General features: G+C 44.1%; 1 protein-coding gene and 1 long non-coding RNA gene across 3 annotated transcripts in view; one reads left to right on the top strand and one right to left on the bottom strand.

Moving 5' to 3' along the window:
- si:dkey-112m2.1 (transmembrane protein 132C) overlaps window positions 1–21005 on the bottom strand; it is a 167993-nt gene extending 146988 nt beyond the window's left edge. Inside the window, exons 1-2 of one of the 2 annotated variants that reach the window (XM_037117719.1) lie at window positions 20600–21005; window positions 19955–20156 (exon numbers count right to left, since the gene is read on the bottom strand). In XM_037117719.1, the coding sequence (XP_036973614.1) occupies window positions 19955–20006 (52 nt within the window). In that variant the 5' untranslated portion in view covers window positions 20007–20156; window positions 20600–21005. Of the gene's footprint in view, window positions 1–19954; window positions 20515–20599 lie in introns of those variants that run through there. The other variant, XM_037117720.1, reaches the window with a different exon arrangement.
- LOC119030283 lies at window positions 11119–12154 on the top strand. Its single transcript, XR_005078226.1, has 3 exons — window positions 11119–11234; window positions 11622–11685; window positions 12044–12154. It is a non-coding gene; the product is annotated as an uncharacterized LOC119030283 (long non-coding RNA).
- Window positions 21006–21393: the final 388 nt, after the last annotated feature.

Raw genomic sequence — 21393 nt, 5'->3', positions numbered from 1 at the left:
GTGTGTAACTCATTACAAAAAAACATGAAAACTAAGTAAAAAAAAAAAGGCAGAGAGCTGTGTGTGTGTGTGTGTGTGTGTGCGCGGGCATATCCCCTGTAGAGGGATGCTGGAGCTAAATAAAAACTAGATGCGATCCAAGCTTTACAAGTCAAAACAACACATCCTGGGCCACATCACATATGTACGGAGTGTGAGTCCTGCAGCTCCAACTTTTGCATCAGTTTTTTTTTTTTCCCCCCAGAAGCCTCATCACAGAGTATTTCTGGAGCAATATGTGTTAGGCGGCAGAGCCAGTGCAGTTACTTTGTGCAGACACTGTGACTAAAACTGCGTCAGGGCTCACTCAGGAATAGCTGCTTGAATGCAGCCGGCTATGTCGCTGGTTTCCAGCTCTGTTGTGCTACAGTGGAGCCACAAACGATACTCAGAGCGGATGATTTGTTTGCTTTTCGGTGGCCTCGCATGTGTTTTTATTCCAGCATCACATTTTAATCAGACGCCACGAGGGCCACGGTGTAGTTTTGGATGAGAAGTTCAAAACTCAGAATTTTCATATTCATCCATATAAATGAACTGATAATACACACTGACAAAAATCGCATGTTTTCCGTGACTGAATAAACAAGCTGCTCTCAGAGGAAAATAAAGTCCCTGGAACTCTGTTTAAAACAAGAGAGGCGGCGGGGTCTGCCACATAGAAACAAAGTGAAACAATATGAAAACGCGTTGTCCTTTTTTAAGCTCAGTTTGTTAATTCAGTTTATTCAGGGGAGAGTTTGTTAATGTGGCTTGATTAAAATTCCTTCCCCAAAACTACGTTGTGCACCTTTAACCATCTCATCTATGATCCTATTAGGGCTGCGACTAATGATTATTCTCATTGTGATTAATCTCTATATTGTTTTTTCGATCAACTGATTAGTTGTTTGGTCTATAGACCAGTGACTCCAAAAGTCCACGACGACGTCCTGAAATGTATCGATGTGTCCACCCCGAGATATTCAGTTCATTGTCACTGAGGAGTAACAAAGCCCGAAACGTTCACATTTAAGAAGATGGAATAAGAGAGTTTGGACTTTTTCTGATAACAAATTACTCAAACCAATCAATCGATTACCTTCCAGCTCGCTGATCTTTCCATCTCGAGATTCATGTTTAGGTAAGTGAGTTTTACTTGCTCCAGCATTTGCCACTTATGAATATTCCACTAACATGTTTTGAAATGCAAAACAGAAGCGAATCGTGGCTGAGATCTAATGGTCCCATTTGTTTGCATTAATTACGCTGATGTCTCAAAATTAATTATGTGCCAATGCTTCGCTGATGTTAAACTAAACGTGGCCGTTTGAAAGTTTTTTGGTTCTATTTAAAGTTTTAATTTGCGCCCGCCAACGTCGATGGACACACTCGAGCGCCTCCCGCCGTCTCGTCATCCATTAGGGCCGTCTTTTTGTCTCGAGGGTGAGCAGAAAATAAACTTCCAAGTTCCAATTTAAAACTTTCGCCCGTGAGAGGAAGAAAATACTAAAAGAAGTGAAGTGTTTAACAAACCAATTCACGGCGAGAGCAAATCGTGCACAGACCTTTTTCTTTTTGTCCCTTTTGGTGCTTGTTATTGCGGCTGGCCTTTATCTCTTTACATGATTCCATACATGTGCCTGAATGCTTGTATGTACGTGAAACTTTGCATACGCTCATATGCTCGTATGGGTGCATTCGTATGTAAATATCCTGACGCGTGCACGCACGTGCTTGCACATACTCGATCAGCAAACACACATGCAAACACATCCAAACTCCCATTAATCATGACTTGTTTTGATCGAGCTCTCACCATGATGGACTTATTTCCCCTTCAGCAGCGGAGCGGGAACCTGCCGGGGGCATCTTAATGTTCCACCTCCTCAACATTCCCTCAACATTCTTCTTCATTACAATGCCGCAACACCACAAACATGACCTGCACCAATAAAATGTTCCATTAATTTCATCACGGCCCCAAAATAGATTCCACGCGATCCTTGTGCTGAGGCAGGGATTGGGGCACAATGAGGCGGCCGCGCTGTAGCTGCCCCAAATTATCATACAAAAGAAATAAGGTTTCTTTATTTCATCTGACACTCGTGCTGGCACCACACAGCTGCATCAAAGCAAAAGGAATCAATTTATTTTCACCGCATGCAGTCCCCAAGTTTATGAAGACACACGTTATAATTAGTCTACAAAGACTCGCTGAATATTCAGTGGTCCAGATCCACTGTCTCGTTTTACCATAATGTGGAATGAAAATAGATGAGTACATAACGCAAGTTTGGGACTGATTCTTGATTAGCTGAGCCAAAACACTGCGGGGGGACGAAAATAAATTAGTATACATGATGAAAATAGATTTATTTTCCTGTGCCGCTGTGAAGGACGTTCCATCAGAAGGCGTTACATCACTAATACTATATAATGAGGTCGCTGGTTGCAATGTTGTACTCAGAGGGATAATAAATTCTTATTTTTTTCTGTCCGGTGAAACGAGTGCTCTTAGGTCTTTTCTCCTCAGATAGCATTATCAAACCATCAGTTGTGACTGTTTCGAAAAGGCCCGACGAGCTCTCGTGCCCCCGTCTCAGTGGCCGCTTGTCAGTGTCATGCTGCCAAACAGACTGTGCGCCCTTCACTGTGTCCCAGCTACCAGTTATGGGAAAAGTGCACTGGGATTATGTGCGGAATACTCCGCGCGGTGCAGGAGCTTATACTTCACACCGCAAGTCTGATTCCCATTGAGAGGCCTGTAATACCACACCTGCAGAGCCAGATAAGCTCTCAATCCTCCCTTTTTTACTCTACCACCATTATTCCCCTGTGTAATATCACATCAGCAAAAAGAAAATGTAAAGAAAAGAAAAAAAAGGGTCATTATGAAAGAAAAAGCTGCAAGCAAATGGAAATACGGCGACAATTTCCGACATTAATATTCATACGCGTACCTTACCCGGAGTGCTCCGCATGATGCATGCGGCGCAGGGCGCGCAGCACGGCTTAGTCATCCCTAGATGTTGAACGGCGGTTGAACGAGTGCCGCGACGCCATAACGTCATAATCAACTAGCCGATCACTCCTCTGACAGCTGGAAAGATAAAGTGTTCTTTCCCCCATAAAAATTACAGTCGTGGGGGGGGGGGGGGAATGCGGGGTGGTTGTGATGGCGCAGAGGTAATTTGACAGCAGGGTTTATGATTGATGGCTACTGCTCTAATTTTTTTCTTTTTTTTTTTTTCCTCACGATTAGATCCACTGCTTGCTTCAAACAAGCTACCCTAAAACAGTCAGTCATCCCGGGGATTTATTCATCGACAGACCGACTTAAGCAGCAAGTAAACATAATATTTGGGTTCAGCTGCTCAAGATTTCTGGTGAATGTTGACAGGTCGGTATCACAGATTAATTAACCAGTTAGTCATCGATTAAATATAGTAACGATTGAGGCGTCCCCTTCCCCGACTCCACTGACACAAATTCATTGACGCCCAATTTCGTGTCCAAAAACGATCTACCAGATGCCTTTGATCCACTTCCTGGCCCACTTAATTAACCCAGCTCGACCCATTACCAAACCATGAGAGTGTTTAATACGGCAAAGTGAACCGTGTTTCAGAAAAGCAGCATGGTGCCATTTCCCGGCTTTGATGAGCAGACACCGACTGCGGGGAGCGAGCGGCGCTGCGGCGGTAGGAGAAAGCTGGCCGGGAAATGTCAGGTCATCAAAATCCTGTGATTGCGGCGCTCGCATTAAGAGGGTTCAGGGGGGACGGAGCACAAAAACATCTCTAAATGTAAATCCAATCTAATGAGCTCACCGTGGCATAATTTAATCAGATCTACATATGAAAGAAACCCCCTGGCCTGTACGACATCGGGATGGAAGTGGGAGTAATTAGTTTTACAGATCGGAGGTGTGTCCCGGTTTATGAGGAAAATCCATCCTACCTAATACAAACACCGCTATCAGGGTCTAGACGTGTTTTTCTTTTTCTGTGCAGGAGAAGGAGCTTCAAGTACCGGGCTTTATCGCTCTCAATATAGACTTCCCCTTTTGAGCGCATGCAAATGTTTGCCTCCTCGCTATACTCCAGGAAAATTTCGAACGCTGTTCGCCAGTGATTCATAATTCTCACACACACACACACACGGAGAGCTTTTTAAAATGCCCTTTATACCAGCGCTTGAACTTTTCATCAGGCACAATCAGCAGAAAAGTCAGAGAATCAGTGAAAGTAGACTGCAAGTGTGGCAGCTCGGCGAGGGCCGTGAGGCAGCTGCGATGTGAGCAAATGTTAATGTCATCATTAGGAGGATCACTGAAGTCATTACGAATCAAGTATATTAAATCATTACTATATTTCTATAAATAACCAGGAAGAAGGCGGTGATTTGGGCAACTCTGACTACGAATTATGATTAATAAATGTATTGAAATAACTCAAGTCAATGTCTATTTCACCATTAACAAAAAATGAAATGCTTTAAAAACACCAGTTGCTGACTGAGAATGAACAGTTGCTTACTTAATGGTGTATAAATAACTATTAACTTAACTTCAACATACAAGCTTTCAACACATCACATTGTAATGACATCACGAGTTCTGTTTGTAGTCAGCACCTACATTACATCTGACAAACTGACACGGAACTGGGATTTGTGTTTACGCCAGTGCAGTTCTACTCAGAAACTGTGGGGGGCGCCAAAATTCACCAAATACCAATTTCTACATGCTCTTGCTTTAATGTTTAATATGTGTTCCCTGTCCATGCTTTGGTAGATGTTCAGATAACCATTGACCATTATAAATTGTAACTTCAGCTGTTATCTATTTCAGTGTTGACAAACAATGAAATGTCATTTAGAAACTGTTGACTGTAAAGTTGCCACTGATGTGTGCGGGAGGCTAATAATAGTTACAGACATAGTTCATCTACAGTAAAAAAACACTTGAGTATCCATTAAAGTAACCGATAAATGTCATGTTATAAATGCTGGGAAACCCTTATAATTGCTGTGTAAGTTATGTATAAAGCTATTTTTACGATTTGTTAAAGTCGGTTATTTTAAAGTGTTAAAATAACCGTGTATTTTGCTGGTTAGTTAACATTAACTGGTTAGTAAGATTCCTGCTCCGGGTATGACTGTACAAAATTTCACATCGATCAATCGCATATATGTTGGAATATTTTAGTCTGGATGAAAGACCAACAGGCAGACACTGACACCGCCGTCCTCGATAATTAGCAAGTCAAAGGAAAATGTCCAAACATCTGATGATTTCATTTGAGGTTTTTGCTGATTTTATGTTTTGCATGACTACAAATTAAATGCTTTTAGTTTTTAGTCTGTCGGATGGACGAAACCTCGATCTCTGCAGTGATCTGACATCTTAAAGGCTAAGGAGAAAAAAAAAATCAATTACGCAAATAATTGCTGCGGCCCTACTTAATATGCTTTGACAATCCTTACGCCTTTCTCACAACCTCAACAATGTGCCCCGCTCTGAATGTGGAGTATCAGACATCGAGTCAGCGATATCTGTCTCTTCGAAAAGACTGTGGCTTGAACAAAAGTGCATCTGTTGCTGCAGATAACTGTGTAGGACAGGCAGCCTCTGCATCGAGAAACGCTATCTGATCCTGTGCTCCCTGCATGCGAGATGGAGAACAAAGATTGTGAGGCAACACAAGGACAAACACGCAGCATACTGTACTGCCAGCTCTTGTTTACTGCACGTCAGTGTGCTGCGGGATTTCTCGATTTCTCCAGCCCCCTGAGGCGAAAAAGACTCTCACCCCGAGCAATTAGAGAAATGGCAGGTTGTCAAACTAACTTTTTATTCTCTTCCATAAAACATGGGGGCACTCCGCCGAGATCAGACGATGATACATCCCCAACCTGTTGTTAGCTGAAATTATTCAAAGCGAGAGAAAAAAATCAACAGCGGCCTTTGGATCTCCGGGGAATCCGTCGAGTAGGGGGACGAGAGACCACGGGAGAAAAGAAAGTGCTGACGGAAATCGCACCTCGGGCTGCGAGTGTTAAGGCGTGACAGGACCGCGCCAGTCCAGCTGTCGACCTCATCGGTTAACTTGAGTAAAAGTGGCATGTGTCCTTCCAGGCCTGCTTTGGTAAGTGTGGGCCCTGTATCCTTACTGTATCCGTGGAGATTAAACACACACACACACACACACTGACACGCACAGTGGCTCAGTGAGGCCCAATTACCTGCTGGAAAATGCTGGCACCCATGAGGCCCCCGATCGGTAGAGAGAGCCCACACAAGGCTCACTCACTCAGCTTCATGCCCACAGCGAAACAAAGGGGATTTCATGTCTCTGTTTAAATCCTTCAGCTTTGGATACATTTCGGCTCCACCCCCCCCCCCCCATATGGACCTTTTAAGAACTGATTTATCCCCCATTACTGAGGCACTGGGCCCAGATCTGAGCCCTGGGCCTGCTCAGAGCGGCACAGTATATTGCTCATGTGGGAAACGAGGACAGGATGACTAAATAAGAGACATCGTAAAAATCACTACTGCTTTGGATGGGGCAGCGGGAATGTGATAAGCATAGATTAAAAGCACCGAAAACACATATTATGGCCCATAAGTGATCAGATATTTAGGGTAATCTGATCAACCCGCTTGCCAAAGCCCTCAAATCTCTTGCGTGTCCACAAGCGTTGGAACGGCATCCAGTCAAAAGCCTCAAAAATGAAGGCGGATGTCTTGTTCTCATCACGTATATCTTGGTAGCCTGTCGATTGGAGGCACATCGGGAGGGAAATGGAAAAATACAAGCCCTCTTAACTTGTGTCCACTTGTTGAGTCCTCGGATTGACCACTCCCACTCTATTTGGATTGATTCTAGCGAAGTTGTACGTTGCGCGGTGCGGCTGCCATAGCTGAGTCCTAAACAGAAGCAAAAGGCCACGGAAGGCTAAAACTACAGAGCGCAGACGTAGCTGTGGACGCGATGGACAAATTGGAAACAAGGATAAAAGATTTTCGCATGGATTACAGAAATACAGCATGACATGCGGGTCAGCAGATGCTGCCAGAAGAGGTCGAGTGGCCTGCGATGTAGGGAGATAAAATCTGAGAAACTATTCACAGCATGGTTTGGACGAATTATAAAGGCAGTGGGCAAAGAGTGTGAATCATTAGGTCACTGGTGGCAGAGGCAGAGGGCGGCTGATGGATGCAGCATCCACGGCTAATTTAAACCGATAGATTTCAAAAGAGTTGCGAAGGGTTGGGTGAGTTATGGGTTGAACTTTGTGTTGAGCATTTTCCACTGATACAAGTTTTATTAAAGTTGATCCGTAAAAAATTAAGAACACAAAAAACTCAAAAGACAAGCGTGCATAACCTCTTATTTATATCTTCGATTGAATTAATGATTGGGAGTTACTTCTTGCGGAAAGTTGGAGGGGAAGATAAGCACCACTCTCGCGTCTGTGCGCTAAATATGCTACAACCGGCAGCCATTTAGCTTAGCTTTGCATAGAGACTGGAAGCAGGGGAAACTGCTAGCCTAGCGTATGATTATGTACACAGCTTAAGTGCCCTCTTGGATGCCCCAATGGTAGATAGAACATGATAAAAGTGCCCTCGAGGGTGCCCCGCCGCATACAGCTGGTGCCCATTTTATTTGTTTTCGCCCCCGCCCCTGCTCTAACAGACTCTAACTGAATCTCTTTAATTTCTCTCTCCTGCTTCCCCGTTTGTGCTTTCACTTTTTTTTTTTTTTATTTCGCCGTTTCATCATGAGCCCCCTCAGCTGTCTCAGGAGCTGTGTGAAGTTGCAGCTTGTGGAAATCAAATAATTAATCATTTCGCCGCTTCATGAGAGAGCAGCTTTTACGTAACAAAATAAAAGCAGGGGACTTTTATTTTGAAGGATTTATCTGAATTCAAAATGGAACCAGCTGAGCTTTGTTAGAATAACGTAATACTGTAGGGTGGAATAGTATTCATTACACAGCCACAAACAAAGTCAGTCGGCTAGCTATACAGAGGATGCTATGCTAATAGAACAAACAGCACAAATAACGACAGCGTGATTTAAAGAAATACACAGGCAGTAGAGTACACCAGTTTCAAGTGCTGGTAGTCATATTTGGTTACTGCTGGCAGACTTGAGAAACTGCTACCCTTGTTTCCTCGTTTTGATGCTAAGCTAAGCCAACTGCTGCGGATGGTAGCTTTGTATTTATTGTAAAAGCACGAGAGCAGCATGAACTCATCTAGCTCAAGTGAGACAGTGGATAGGCATATTTACCCTGCTTTTTTTACAGTCTGAAGTAATGCTTATTTCCAAGGATGTGAACATTTTTCTTTAGCTTCTGTGCTTGTAAAATTCAAGCATTCCTTGCCAGCAACGTCTTCGCTGTTAATCTTTCTCTATAAAAATCTGATGATATTTTTCGATTGGCGTAGTCGGCGCGGCTCGTTAATGGAAGAAAACCAGAATGTGTGGGGGGAAAAAAAAAAGAGATGAAACAGTGACTCCTTTCCTCTTCATTTGCTGTTGGAGACATGTGGGGGCGAAGGAAAGTGATGGAGATGTGAAGGTGAGAAGGGGGGAGGTGTAGGTGGCAGGTGAGAGAGATAGAGAGAGAGAGAGAGAGAGAGAGAGAGAGAGAGAGAAGGAGCAGGGGAGAGACGAGGAGAATAAGGACCATATGTCGGGATTTCTGAGTCTTGTGAATCAGATTTTTTTTATGATTATTAGTCCCTCTTTTTTTGGCAGGCCACAAGAAGCTGACTTTTTTTTTATTCATCACCAGTGCTTATACACACACACACACACACACACACACACACACACACACACACACACACACACACACACATAAATCCCCACACAGATCAACAGTTGATGCTCCAAAACAGGTTTTTCTCATTCCGGTCTCATTCAGTGATGACATCTGTTCCACTGCTGCACAGATTACAATTTTCTGACCTAATAGGGGCACACCGACTGGCCATCAGGACATTTAATGTTAACTAGAAATTGACCAATAACAGTTTATTAAGGCTGCTCGCAATTTTTGGGGGGAGCTCAGAGTCCTGCCTGAAAGCCTGCGGGATCGATCAATATCTGTGTCTCCCGGCCAAGAAAAACCATACATACCGGCGGCTGCTGAAAAGCAATCCACAGAGCCTGTCTGGCCCGATAGCCTCTTCCCTCGCAGAGTTAAAATGTCTTGAATCAACTGTGGGCATAGTTAGCCCATTAACATATAGAATACAAACTGTCAGGGCTGCACAGGCAGTTGGCATTGGACGTTACACGCACAACTGCCTATTTCTGACAATCTAAAACATACTACACAATTACTCCAAAAAAAAAAAGGAAAAAAAAGAGAAAGAAAGCAGCCCTGAAGCTATTCTAATCTATTTATCACTACGGTTGAAGAGTTCGGAGCTCCACTTGGCTCCCCGCGTGAAAGTATTAACACCTATATGGATATAGGAGTTTTTTTCCTTTTCCGGAAGATGGAAGTACTGTTGTTGCTAATACATTTTTTTTTTTTTTTTTTTATTGGCTGGAGCTCTCAGCAATATTTACTCTCTTGAGGCAGTGTTGCTGAAAATTGGTAAGGGAATTGGAGTCTTGGTTTGGGAACCACATTCCTAAAGGTGTGGAATAGTCCCCCCCCCAGGTTTCAATTCCGGAGTGTCTATCAAGTTCGAAATTAAAATTCGCCCGTTGGTGTGTGGAGTGATTTTTTTCATTTATTTATTATTTTTTTTCTGTTGTTGTGCGTAGAGTGGCTATTTTTCCTCATCTCTCTTTTGATGGTGAATCAATCGACGGGGAACAGCTCTCAACCCTGGTGGGGGGGAGCAGGGTCAGATACATGGAAGAACCTGCCTGGATAACGAGCCGGACAGAAATACAGATAGACGGGATGAAAAAGTTGTGGACACCCACCGAAGGGGGGGGGGGCCCTTCCGGAGGGTGCTGCCCCAATGGGAACATTTCCACCATTATCAATCACGTTTGGAAACACTGAGGCAACCCCCCCACCCCCACCGCTCTGCAGGCAATCCCAGATCACTCTCCCATCAACGGCGTCATAATCTCTGCCTCGGTACCTGCAGCGCTCACACACACACACACACACACAAAAAAAAAACCCTGACACAAAATGGTACAACTCCCCTTCAGAAAACGAAAAGAAAAGAAAAAAACTGTTATTGGCTCGCTATCTCTCTCTCTGTTGTCGCAAAACTTCTCTGCTCCACTCCTCTGCAGAGCGAGGCCACCTCAGCACTGTGCTGGAGCCCGAAGCGACAGAGGGGAACACACACCGTACCTCTCTGCTGCCTTGTGGGACCCGGAGCTTGTGATGCGAGAAGAAATATGTGGTCTCTCTCTGTCAATCTCTTGCACGGGAAGCGACAAAAAAAGAAAAGAGGCTGTTAACAGTCTTTTTCCTGCTGCAGGTTCTTTTCCATTGCTTTTCTGATTCGCTGTGTGCGCGCTGAGTGTTCTGTTAGTTATGCTAATTGTCTCCAGACCTCCCGCGGAGTGTGATCCTTTCCCCGGTTGGGTGGCTGTGAAGTTGTTTGCCCAAGCAGATGAGTCCGCGTGTATGCTGCTTCTGTTTCTGTGTGTGTGTGTGTGCGTGTGTTTACAGCGCGGCGCTACAATGTGTCACAAAAGCTTTAGTTATGCCGCGCACGTGGGTTTGTGTGTGATTATGCATGTCGGGGCGCATCAGCACGGATCTCCACGCAGCCAGCCACGGTTAGGCACGCCGTATTCCCCAATCCTCCAAACACTCGCCTGCGAAGACGGAAAGCAGGCCGATGTTTCATCTTAATGCCGTCCTATATTGATTATTCTCCTTTTCATCCTTTCTGTCTCTGATCCTATTAGTAAAGCGAAAACCTGTGGAGGGGTGGGGGGGGAGACACTTTTTTACGTCCCCCCCAGTGGATTATATCCTATGGATTTCTGGGAAAGCCAATGACCATGTCTTATAACTGAAGAAATAGTTAAAGGAGTAAAATCTCCCCATTTGTCACGCTGTCTAAAGCCCATGCCTTTCTGAATTCTCAGGTTTAACTCGATGCCTGCCACGGGACTTTGAGTTGAGCAGCCCCAGATCGGCGCGGCTTCTGTCAAACGCCATCAAGAACTGCTGTGGTATTACTCATCAGGAAACATAACTGGGTGAGGGAACACACAAGATGCACATTTATTCTAACAGTTTGATGTTGCACCATGATTGTGCCCTCCAGCCATCAAGCACAGGTGCCCTCTTGGATGTCTTAAACATGATAAAGTGCCCTCTAGGTTGCCCCTCCAGTGAAGGCCCTCTTTTCACTATAAATATGCAACGAATCCCCCCCCCCAGCTCTGTTCCCGTCAATCACTTAGCTTCCACAGCTAATGCCATTAGCTAATGCCATTAGCTAACTAAGGGAGAAGAAAAAAAAAAAAAAAAACACCACCCACTTCAGTTTCATCCGTGCGGGCCCGCTGCTGGTTATGACATTCACTGTTGATGGAAAAAAGCCACCTTTCCCCCAAAAAGTTCTGTTTTCTTTTTAACCACAGACAAAGGCAACAGAGGCCCACAAGTGTCTGTGTCGAAGTAGACGGGAAGGAAACAGCCTTGGAGGTATGAGCTCTGCTTCTGCTCGTTTTTGAACTTCGGATGCTCAGAGCGTTTCTCCAAAAAACACACGGCATGCTTGGCGGATGTAAAAGGTGTATCAGCAGGGGGGCAAGAACTGCCTCACATGCACTGACTCTTTCAGAAATGTGTTCATTGGGCAAAAAGGCGTATGGTGTCAAGAAGAGCTGGGTCATACGATTTATGCCCGAGTAGGAATTTACCGTATTAATATTTCACTTTCTTTCCCCTTACGTAAACATTTGAGGATGATGCAGTAGAGAACTCTAAAATTATTGTTTATTTTACATCAACAACTGAGGTTTTTTTCTGCTTCACCGGCTGCAATACTTTACTCCAACAGTTGCCATGGCAAGCTTTCCACATGAACCCGCAGCTGAAAGGAGAGACAGCGTTTCAACCAAGCCCATTTTGCCTGAATATGATATTTACTAATTTGCAGTAAAAAAGTGCCTCGACAAAACATGAATCTGCCTGGATTATGTTTTCTAATCAATATTTAATTAACGCGTCTGAATGTTATGTTGAAAAATTGAACAGAAACTGGAACTATCACACAGCATGTATTTACTATAACATTTGACTCAAAACAGATTTTTTTTTTCCCCTGAGTTTAATGAAAGTCAACGTTCTGCACTGTGTATGAACACTGGCCCCACTTCAATGCAACACAAAATGCATCACTGCCTGTACTGGGAAAGTTGTTGCTGTCAGTACACAGTCCATAACCTCGATTTGTTGGACATGTGTAAACATAACCCTAACTCCCCTGACCCTGATCCCTGATCCCTGACCCTAGGCCTGTCTGATGGGTTATCCTAACCCTTTCTGACACAGATCAGTAACAGACAAAAAAAAAATGCAAAAGAGAAATCCTGAGAAGAATGAATCAAAAAAGTTTTACAATAACAATCGAAGCACGGATAATTACTGTAGCTGTCACCGCTGAGCAAATGCACAAAAACTCAATTTTAACAAAGAGGGAGTGACTGTAGCAAATCATCTCTCACCATCGGATCCATCTGCTGCAGCATGTTTTTATTTATTCAGCAATACTCACACTAATTTGCAGTGTTTAAGGTAGTGGAGACTCTGAAAAGTCTGCAGGGACAGCAAGCCAGAGTGAAAGTAGTCTAGACAAGTGGAACTCATAAGAAAAAAAAAAACTCTCATTGTCTGACTATAGATACCGGTTCAGTGGGTTAATAGCTGTTTTACAGCTCGAGGGTGGAAAGTGGCATTCTTTAATTATAGTAGCTGTTGATTAGTAAGGCAGTCTTGAGATTTCTCCCCCCTTCGTATATTTTCGTCTTCCTCAATAAAATTCAGTCATCTTCCAAATTGTAGGTCGACGACTTGGTAAATTGATTTCAAAGCTGCACTTTTCAATATTTTGTATATCAGCAGAGGATCAAATGAGTGCATGTTATGAGAGAGGCGTTTTTTTGGTCAACTGTGTCTATGATCATCCAGTCTCACATTGTGCAGCAGTAGCAGGTGTGTGTCCTCAGGAATGTAAAAACTAACCTGTATCCCATTAGCTGCGTGCCACATGGCCGACAGCAAATGTTAGCAGCTAGCTGGTGAAAAACGTTGAAATATTGCTGCCTGTCAGTGTAGATATTTATCTCAGAAGGTGGTGGAGACAAAAATTGAGCGAAAAAAAAATGCCAATGTCAGTTTGACACGTTCTCTGTAACTCCCTACCAACTCTTCAGATACGGGAGCTTGGTCAGTGGCCATCATATTTGGACACGAATGGTTAAGCAACTATCCAGTTAGCAATAATGTGTAATACGTACTGACGGCTTAGACTTTCAAAATAAAGCTTGAGAACAAAAGGTTCACATGCCATGACATACTATGACTTTTGGACTGTTGATGTAGTGAAAGTGTTGCGGTATGGTTAATTTCATGCACACAGCTGCTTGTTCAGGTTTAGGAAAATATCATACATTGTGTTAAAATAACTCCATTCAGTCACATTTCTCCGCTCTGCATCTGCTGTAATTAGGCAACAGTTTGTCGGCATGTCAGTTGTGACAACTCTGTGATTTTATAATATGTCAGTGTTGTTTTAACAGCGTATAAATCCAAAAAAATATATATATATATACTGCAAGCCTGAGTTGCAATGTGTGTGGAGTTCCACTGGAAAAGAGAGGCTTTCGATGTTGAATCGGGGACAATCTTAGATACAGCAGAGCCATAATAATACTCTGGTTCACCAGTAATGATGTTAAGCTTCACTGGGTTCCCAGAGGGACATTTAACATGATCCTCAACCCTGCTATTTGTCAGATTGCTTAATGGATCAACTCAGAAGGTAATACATCAAAGAAACAAAGTACAACAGTATCTTACAATTCTATTATTAAAGCAGCCAGTGCGAGCATGCTTCATGTTAACGAGGCTGACATATACATCTGTTGGAGCTACCAGTGGCTTAGTTCAATATTTAATTAGCTCTAATTCAATCGGCACCACGGTACACAGCAGCTTTTGGAAGCGTACCCCATATTCAACTTTTGTGCAATGCAGGCCTCTCACGACATGACTTGTGTCTCCGCGTTACGACCTATATTAAGTGACATATGGCTCCCCCGGTGCAGCGTTTACTTCTGCTGCTCTCAGGAGCCTTGTGTAAACTGCAGTGTCACACAGGGCGAGGCAGGCCCCATTCATCACATTATAACACAGCACTTAATTCAGTGATAGTACATTTCTGCGCTGGATTTGGCAAGTTGTTATTAAATGTGTGTTTGCTTCGAGGGGCTATTGCTTTACAGACTAAACGCTGTTTCTTTTCATTGTGATAAACTTTGACTTTGCCTCCGGAAAGTTAAGCACTTTGTTCTGCAACGTTTTTTATTTTAGCTTCTTGGTCGGTTGCCTTCGGTAACAAGTAGCCCCAGTGCTTCTTTTATGCAAATGAACATTACAGCCCATAGAAATGCCTCTTGAACCATTTAGGGAGAAAACAAGAATAAAACAAAATAAAATAAAATAAAATAACGGAGGGAAGTGGGGAGGTTTTCTCCAAAGTCAGCTTATTCTATAGGCTTCTCCTGCTACTCAGAAGCACACAGCCCTGCCAACCTCCTCCTAGCATTTAAACCGAAGGATGCTCAGAGCCAGCGAGTAATATCCCATGAGACTTTGCTCTCCGGGAGACAGACGCCAGTTTGGATTTCACAGCCTTAATGTGTGTGCAGGGTCACTCCGGGCACCCCCCTCTCTCCTAACATCGGCGTGGGATAATGTGTTTTAAGTCTAAAGTTTTTTGTTTGTTTTTTCCTTTTTCAGCTGTTCTGTCAGTAGAATTGTTAAACACTCACTGGTAAAACAGCCCAAAGAATGAGTCCTGCAAAATCCACTGCAGCCTCTAAAAAGGTAGGGATGCCAGATGCAGCAGCACTGGTAATAAAAATGATTGGTTATCTGTTCTTTCCAAACGAAAAACTCTGACTTCCCAGTTTGACTTTTTTTTGGTGTTGTTCACCTTATTTTGAGTCTATTGAAAAAAATGACGAAAACCTTCCATGGGCAAAATTCAAACTGAAGCAGGGGAACAGATGCCTTTACCAGCTTGGTGCGAGCACTGTGAAAGTGTTACACGTCAGGTGACAGGGAATTCATCAAGATAACAAAAGGCGCACAGTGCAGTCCAAGAAGCATATCCAGAACATCACGGCATTCCCCTTAACAACTGAAGAAGCTGGGAACTTCGATCAAAAAAACCCCCCACGTGATGGCTCCGCACAGCCGCTCAGTGCCACAACCACCAAAACCACAAACTAATTTCAGAAGACTTCCATGCTCAGTGTGCAGTTTAACTCACGCTAACACTACTAATCGGTATCAAAACGAGTCCCCAGCTTCTCTGGTAGTTTAGGACTCCGAAATCCTCACCCAGCTTCCCGTCAGGATGGGGGTGAGGTTAAGTTGACTGCTTCTCCAACTATATATCCAGTCGTATGACACTGCAGTAGTCACAGGTATTCATCTGCTCCATCTCTAGTGGCCATAACTATTTGAGTATGAGTATAAAAGCACTACTTTAAAAAGTTTCTTAAATCTTGAGTAACATAATGAACAAAAAAATGGAAAACACTGACTCAGGTAGTGGCTCTGGTAGGATGACAGAGCTGCAGACCTGGGACCAGCTGATCGCCTGCCTCTGAACGTAATGTGCATGAATGCATAAAATTCTAAATGAGTAAGAGTAAAGGTACATTGCATCAAAACATCTCCAAAAAGTTACCCAAGTACATGAGTGAATGTAACCCGTTACTACCCACCTCTGCAGTCGGTGTTTTAAAAAAAAGTAACCGCCTTTAAATTATCGCTGGCCTGCATGCTGCTTTATACTGATTACCTGTTTTCTAACAAATGCGATACATGAGGAAAAAAGACACAAAGGCAAACTCTTCTTATGTCAACGGGAAAGGAGTCCTTCAGTTAGATAAAGCATGTCTACCCACGTTTAAAAAACCTGCAGGTAAGCACTTATTCAGGTGTAAAAATGGTATAAAAGGTCCCGATGGAAGATATTGTTAGAGTAACATCAAAGCTTACTGTGCTACAGTATGCAGGATATTGGCCCTCTGGGGGCTCTCGTGGAACTTGCTAATAGGGCTCATTAACTCTTTTTAAATAATAATAAACCTAACACGTATAAGTTTTGCAGTGTTTATATTACTGGTGAATAGCATTTAGGTTTGGCCAAGGAACCCTTTTCCAGACAGGTGGTCTCACAGGGATAGAAACCCTGCAGCCAAATGGCCACATTGTAGAAAAAATGTTATTAAAAGACTGCGACTGTGATCTCTGCTCCACAACCGCTTCTCAACTTCTCCGTCAGATGGCCTGAATGCCTGTGGCGACGGTGATTTCCGATCGGGTCCTGTGTATGTTTGGGTGCGAGTGCGCGAGGGTGAGAGAGAAACAGAGTGAGGGCTATTATTAAATTAAGGCTAAATGCATTTTTTTGGTTTTGTAACTTTTCAACCTTTCTATCCTAATCCACTCCGGCTGGGCCCACACACATCCAAAAGAGCAGGCAAACTCCGAGTGGGAATCCTCCCACTCTTGTTTAGCGCAGTGCCCTTTATACCAGGCGTTCAAGTACTTTTTTTTTTTGAAAAACAAAACTATACAGTATACTGTTAAAATTATCATAAAGAGACGTACAGTGGGTCTTTTTGTTAAGTCATGAAGTCGCTGATAACAACTTGTGTAACCTACATAAGTTTGTCTGAATGCGAAGCGGCGACGGCACTTCTTCCACCCCTGAAACTTTTTTCCCATCTGACTAAGAGACGACAATCCACCCATCTGTCTCACTTAAAAAGCTGCCTGCATCCCATCCTATGGCAAGCCGGGCTATATGGAGTATTTCCAAAATGTCCTGATGGCCAGGCTGACAGTATGCAAGTGTGTGTGTGTGTGTGTGTGTGTGTGTAGGTATCCTGTACAGTATGTGCCTGTCAGTGTGTGTTTCACAGAGACAACCTGGAGCCTCCTGGTGAAAGCAATCAGATGGCTGGAGAGTTATAATATCCTCTGAGATGCTGCACACCGGGGGTTTGAGGGCTGACTGACAGGATGGAATCTGTCTTTTCTCCTCCTCGCCACTTTCACCTGCGAAGATTATACGACTCTGGCCATAACCAGAGAGATGTGAATCAATCTTTGGCCGGGTTTTATATTGGCGGAGTGGCTTTCGGCTGATGAAAAGAGTGACTGGTCTGAATCATTTCGGCACCAACTCTAGGCAACACTTTTCCCGCAGTTGGTCATAACAGCACTTACTCATCAACCCGATAAGTGAAATTTCCTAGATATATCCACAACAGCAGCTGAGATGAGCAATCACACAACTAGCATGGCACTGAGTAGAGTGCATACCTCTGCCAACTGCAGCTCAGTATTAAGAGGACAGCATTTAACAGAAATGTCGAAAGAAAGAGCAAAGAAATTCCTGACTCCGCCCCTTTATCCAGATCCACACTGAAAGTTATTGAGGTCCAATCTGGGCTGACAACCATCGTTCATCCAAGTTTAACTGAAAATCTGTGCAATGATTTTTGTGCAGTCCATAGCCTCCTCCATGGAGGTAATTAGGTAGGTTGGCTGTGACAAATCTCCATTTCATCAAAATGGGACACTTATGTTAATGTTAAAACAAAGGCGGCCTCGGAAGAAGCTCCGCTGAATCTGAGCGACCTTTACAGCATAGCGTTTGCCTGGGAATATCAAACACTGGCTACAATGGGTTACATTTACTCAGATACATGTACGCAAAAGACAACATTTGGGATACGTTTTTCTTTCTCGCCAAAAGCAAGACAAGAAGAGTCAAAAGCCTGACGTCTGTCGAAACGAAAGACCTGGACAGTGGAGCTTAGTGAAGCTTAGCTTGGACGGGAAACAAGTAGAAACAGCCTGCAGATATATAAAGCTTGCTAATTAATGCAGTGTAGCTTGTTTGTTTTATACACACAAAAGCCAAAGTGTAAAAAAAAAAAAAATCCTGGCTGGGTGCAGTGATCTCCTTGTCTCGTGTCATCACCATGAAGTTGATCTATCTTTTGGATGAAATTGAGTACAATATCCTTAATGAGTCTTTTTTTTTTAATCGATATATAATAACCTAAAACTAGCTTTGGTTAACCAAGCCTTTTGCGCCCACAAGAAGGTCCTCTTCCACACTGTCTGCTATGTTCACTGACAGACAAACCAAACACTTGATCTACTGACGGAGAGTTTTTGGCGACCGCTGTAGGGTGAGAGCGACGGTATTTGTTTGTGTCAAACCTCAGCAGTAGACGCCACTGAATCCTGCGCGCTAGTAAATTTACAGTGTTAATCTTGTTATAGATTAGGTAGCTATTAGGCATACCGCTGCTTAAAAGTTCTTGAAGAGGGAGAAAACAAGATTATGGGGAACAAGGGAGAAACAATTGACCATTTTAAAGCGAGAGAGAAATAATTAGACCCTATTAACGTCTTACTTTTTGTGGATACTAAGGGCCTATCTTCGGAGCCGGTATGGACACTGTTATTTAAATAAACACACACATGCTCACAGAGTTTTGGTGGTATATCAAAACTGTACATTTCTCAGAATCGTTTCTCAAAGTCTCTCCGATCATTCTCATCCCTTAAATTGCTGAATTGTGACTTCTTTGCTCTGTCGTGCTTCTTCTTTGGTGCCCGATTCGTGCACTGGAGAATCGCATCAGGCAAACTGAAATGTTGCCGACTGGAATAAATGAAAGGAGCCACGGAGATGAAATATGCAATAACAAGGCGGCAGACGATGCATTCGTCCACCGTCTCCGTCGTCTGGTCGGTCGCAGCCCCAGTGAGAGGAAGGTGTTTTGCATACGCCTTTGACTGGCAGGTGAGCAACCAGAATGGGGGGGAAAAAAAAAAAAAACGCATGATTGAGTGCAGCCACATATCACAGGTCAGCGTGAGCCCCACGCATCTTTCACAGATATATAACAACCCACCCCTCCAAAAAAAAAATACACAATCTCACATGCAAATATGAAACACATAATACACACCCCCTTCACCCCCCCCCCCCCCCCCCCCCCCCCCCCGACACACACACACACACACACACACTGTTCCAAGTGAACTGCTCAGACTTCAAGACAAAGATGTTTTTCTCTGTTTTTTTTTTTCTTTCATTTTTTTTTGGAGAGGTGGTCTGCAGCCTGTTGTTATTCCTGGCCCTCTCTCTGCAGTGCCACGCTCACACACTGCATCCCATTTAAGTCGCTGCTACATCACCCAAACCCCCCCCCCCCAACACTCTCTCTCTCTCTCTCTCTCTCTCTCTCTCTCTCTCTCTCTCTCTCTCTCTCTCTCTCTCTCTCTCTCTCTCTGCCACACACACACACACACACACACACACACGCACTGGAGGCAGCTGTCACACTCCCTTCGTGTTAATATCACAAGTCATTTTGTATTCTGCCACCGCAGCTTACAGCTAATTATCCGTCTCATAAATCATATGTGCCCCCTCGGTAGAAGGGAAATAATTAGCATTTCATTAAGTGTTCCACACTGAATAAAATAAAAACCACTGTACTGTACAACAGCTGATGCGTTTACGGCCACCTCCGACGATGTGACCTTTCGCTTTTCTGGAATTCCCCGATGAGGGGGGGAAAAAAAAAAAAAAAAGTGCGCACCGGGCATTACAGTTTTCCCTTCCCCCCTGTGGAGCTCTTACCTGTGCACATCAGGAGGACCGCGGCGAGTCCCACGCACCGGAGAGGCCCCATGTCTCGCTGTGGGCTCGGTGGCGGGCTGGATGGATAGAGTCCTCCCCCCCTTCTCCTCTCAGCAGAGAGCCCCGCAACTTCGCACGCAATTTATCCCCTCTGAGCGGCTCTCCATTGAGAGCGGAGCAGTTGTATTCCGTGCGACACCACCTGCCAGCACAGACAATGAATGCACGGTTCTCAGTGTCAGCCCACACAAACAGTTACAGGCTGTCTTCTGATCCACAGAGGGAGACGCACGTGTTAATTCTTTTTTTTTTTTTTTTTTTTTTTTTTCTTTTCTGTTTTTTGGGGGGGATCTAAAACAGGTGTTAAAGCAATCGCACCCCACAGCACCCAGGATGTGTCATGTTAAGACAGAATCTTCGCTAAAACGCGCGCAAGGCTCCTCGTCCCTCGCTTTCTCTCTCTGCGCTTTCAAAGGTTTGAAAAACAAAACACTTGTCAAACAGCCACCGGGCTGCAGAAAGGCAGCATCAACCTCGTCAAACTGAAATAAGTGTGTGAAACTGATGCAGTGATTGCTTTTCTCCCCCCCCCCCCCCCCCCCCCCCCTCTCTCTCTCTCTTTCTCTCTCTCTCTCTGCCTCTTACCATTCCCCTTAATGCGCAGGATACGGCGCCGCGGTCTCATCCACTCTCCGCTGACATGTGGCGTCCAAAAAAAAAATAATGAAAAAAAATAAAAATGCGTCCAAGAATCTTTTCTTCACAGCCTTCTCATCCACGACAAGAAGTCCTCAACAATTTTTATTTTTATTTATTCATTTTTTTTTAATCTTTATCTTTATTTTCTTTTATTTCCTCCTCTTCTTCCTCATAGAGCGCTGCCTCCGCGTGCGCTCCGGATCACCTGGCTGCGGCGAGTGACGAGCGATGCCTTGCCAAATAGTCCTCCCAACTTTCCGACGGAGACGCGTGTAGTGATTCAGGTGGTGGTGACGGTGTCGGTGGTGGTGTAGGACTGGATCGTTTGAGCTGTAGCCGACCTGCACCCTGTGGCTGTGAACCGGGGGAGTGCTGGTGCGCAAACTGAGGTGGGGTGGGTTGGAGTGGGAGCGCACTCCGGGCTGGATTGGCAAATTAAAGGGGTTTGCGGGCGTCACGTCAGCAAGTATTGTGCCATCCAATTCCTGGCTCATATCACACGGGGATGTGGCTTTCTTGTTTTGTTTTGTTTTTTTCTTTTTCGTTTTTTTTTTCTTTTTGTCCCCGAACCGATGGAAAGAAAAAAATAGAAAAGAAGGAAAGTTGACGGTAAATTAGAAAGCGGGGCTCCGCACCTCACGACGGAATTTGTTTAATTACATTTTCTTTGCGCTTGGATGGTAAAAAAAAAAAAAAAAAGCCGGGACTCTGCAGGGAGATCATTTAGAGAGGAGGAAACC

The sequence above is a fragment of the Acanthopagrus latus genome, chromosome 12, assembly GCF_904848185.1.
Source record: "Acanthopagrus latus isolate v.2019 chromosome 12, fAcaLat1.1, whole genome shotgun sequence".
NCBI classification, from domain to species: Eukaryota; Metazoa; Chordata; class Actinopteri; order Spariformes; family Sparidae; genus Acanthopagrus; species Acanthopagrus latus.
Note: the sequence above shows the minus strand (reverse complement) of the source record. Positions and strands in the feature narration are given on the sequence as shown.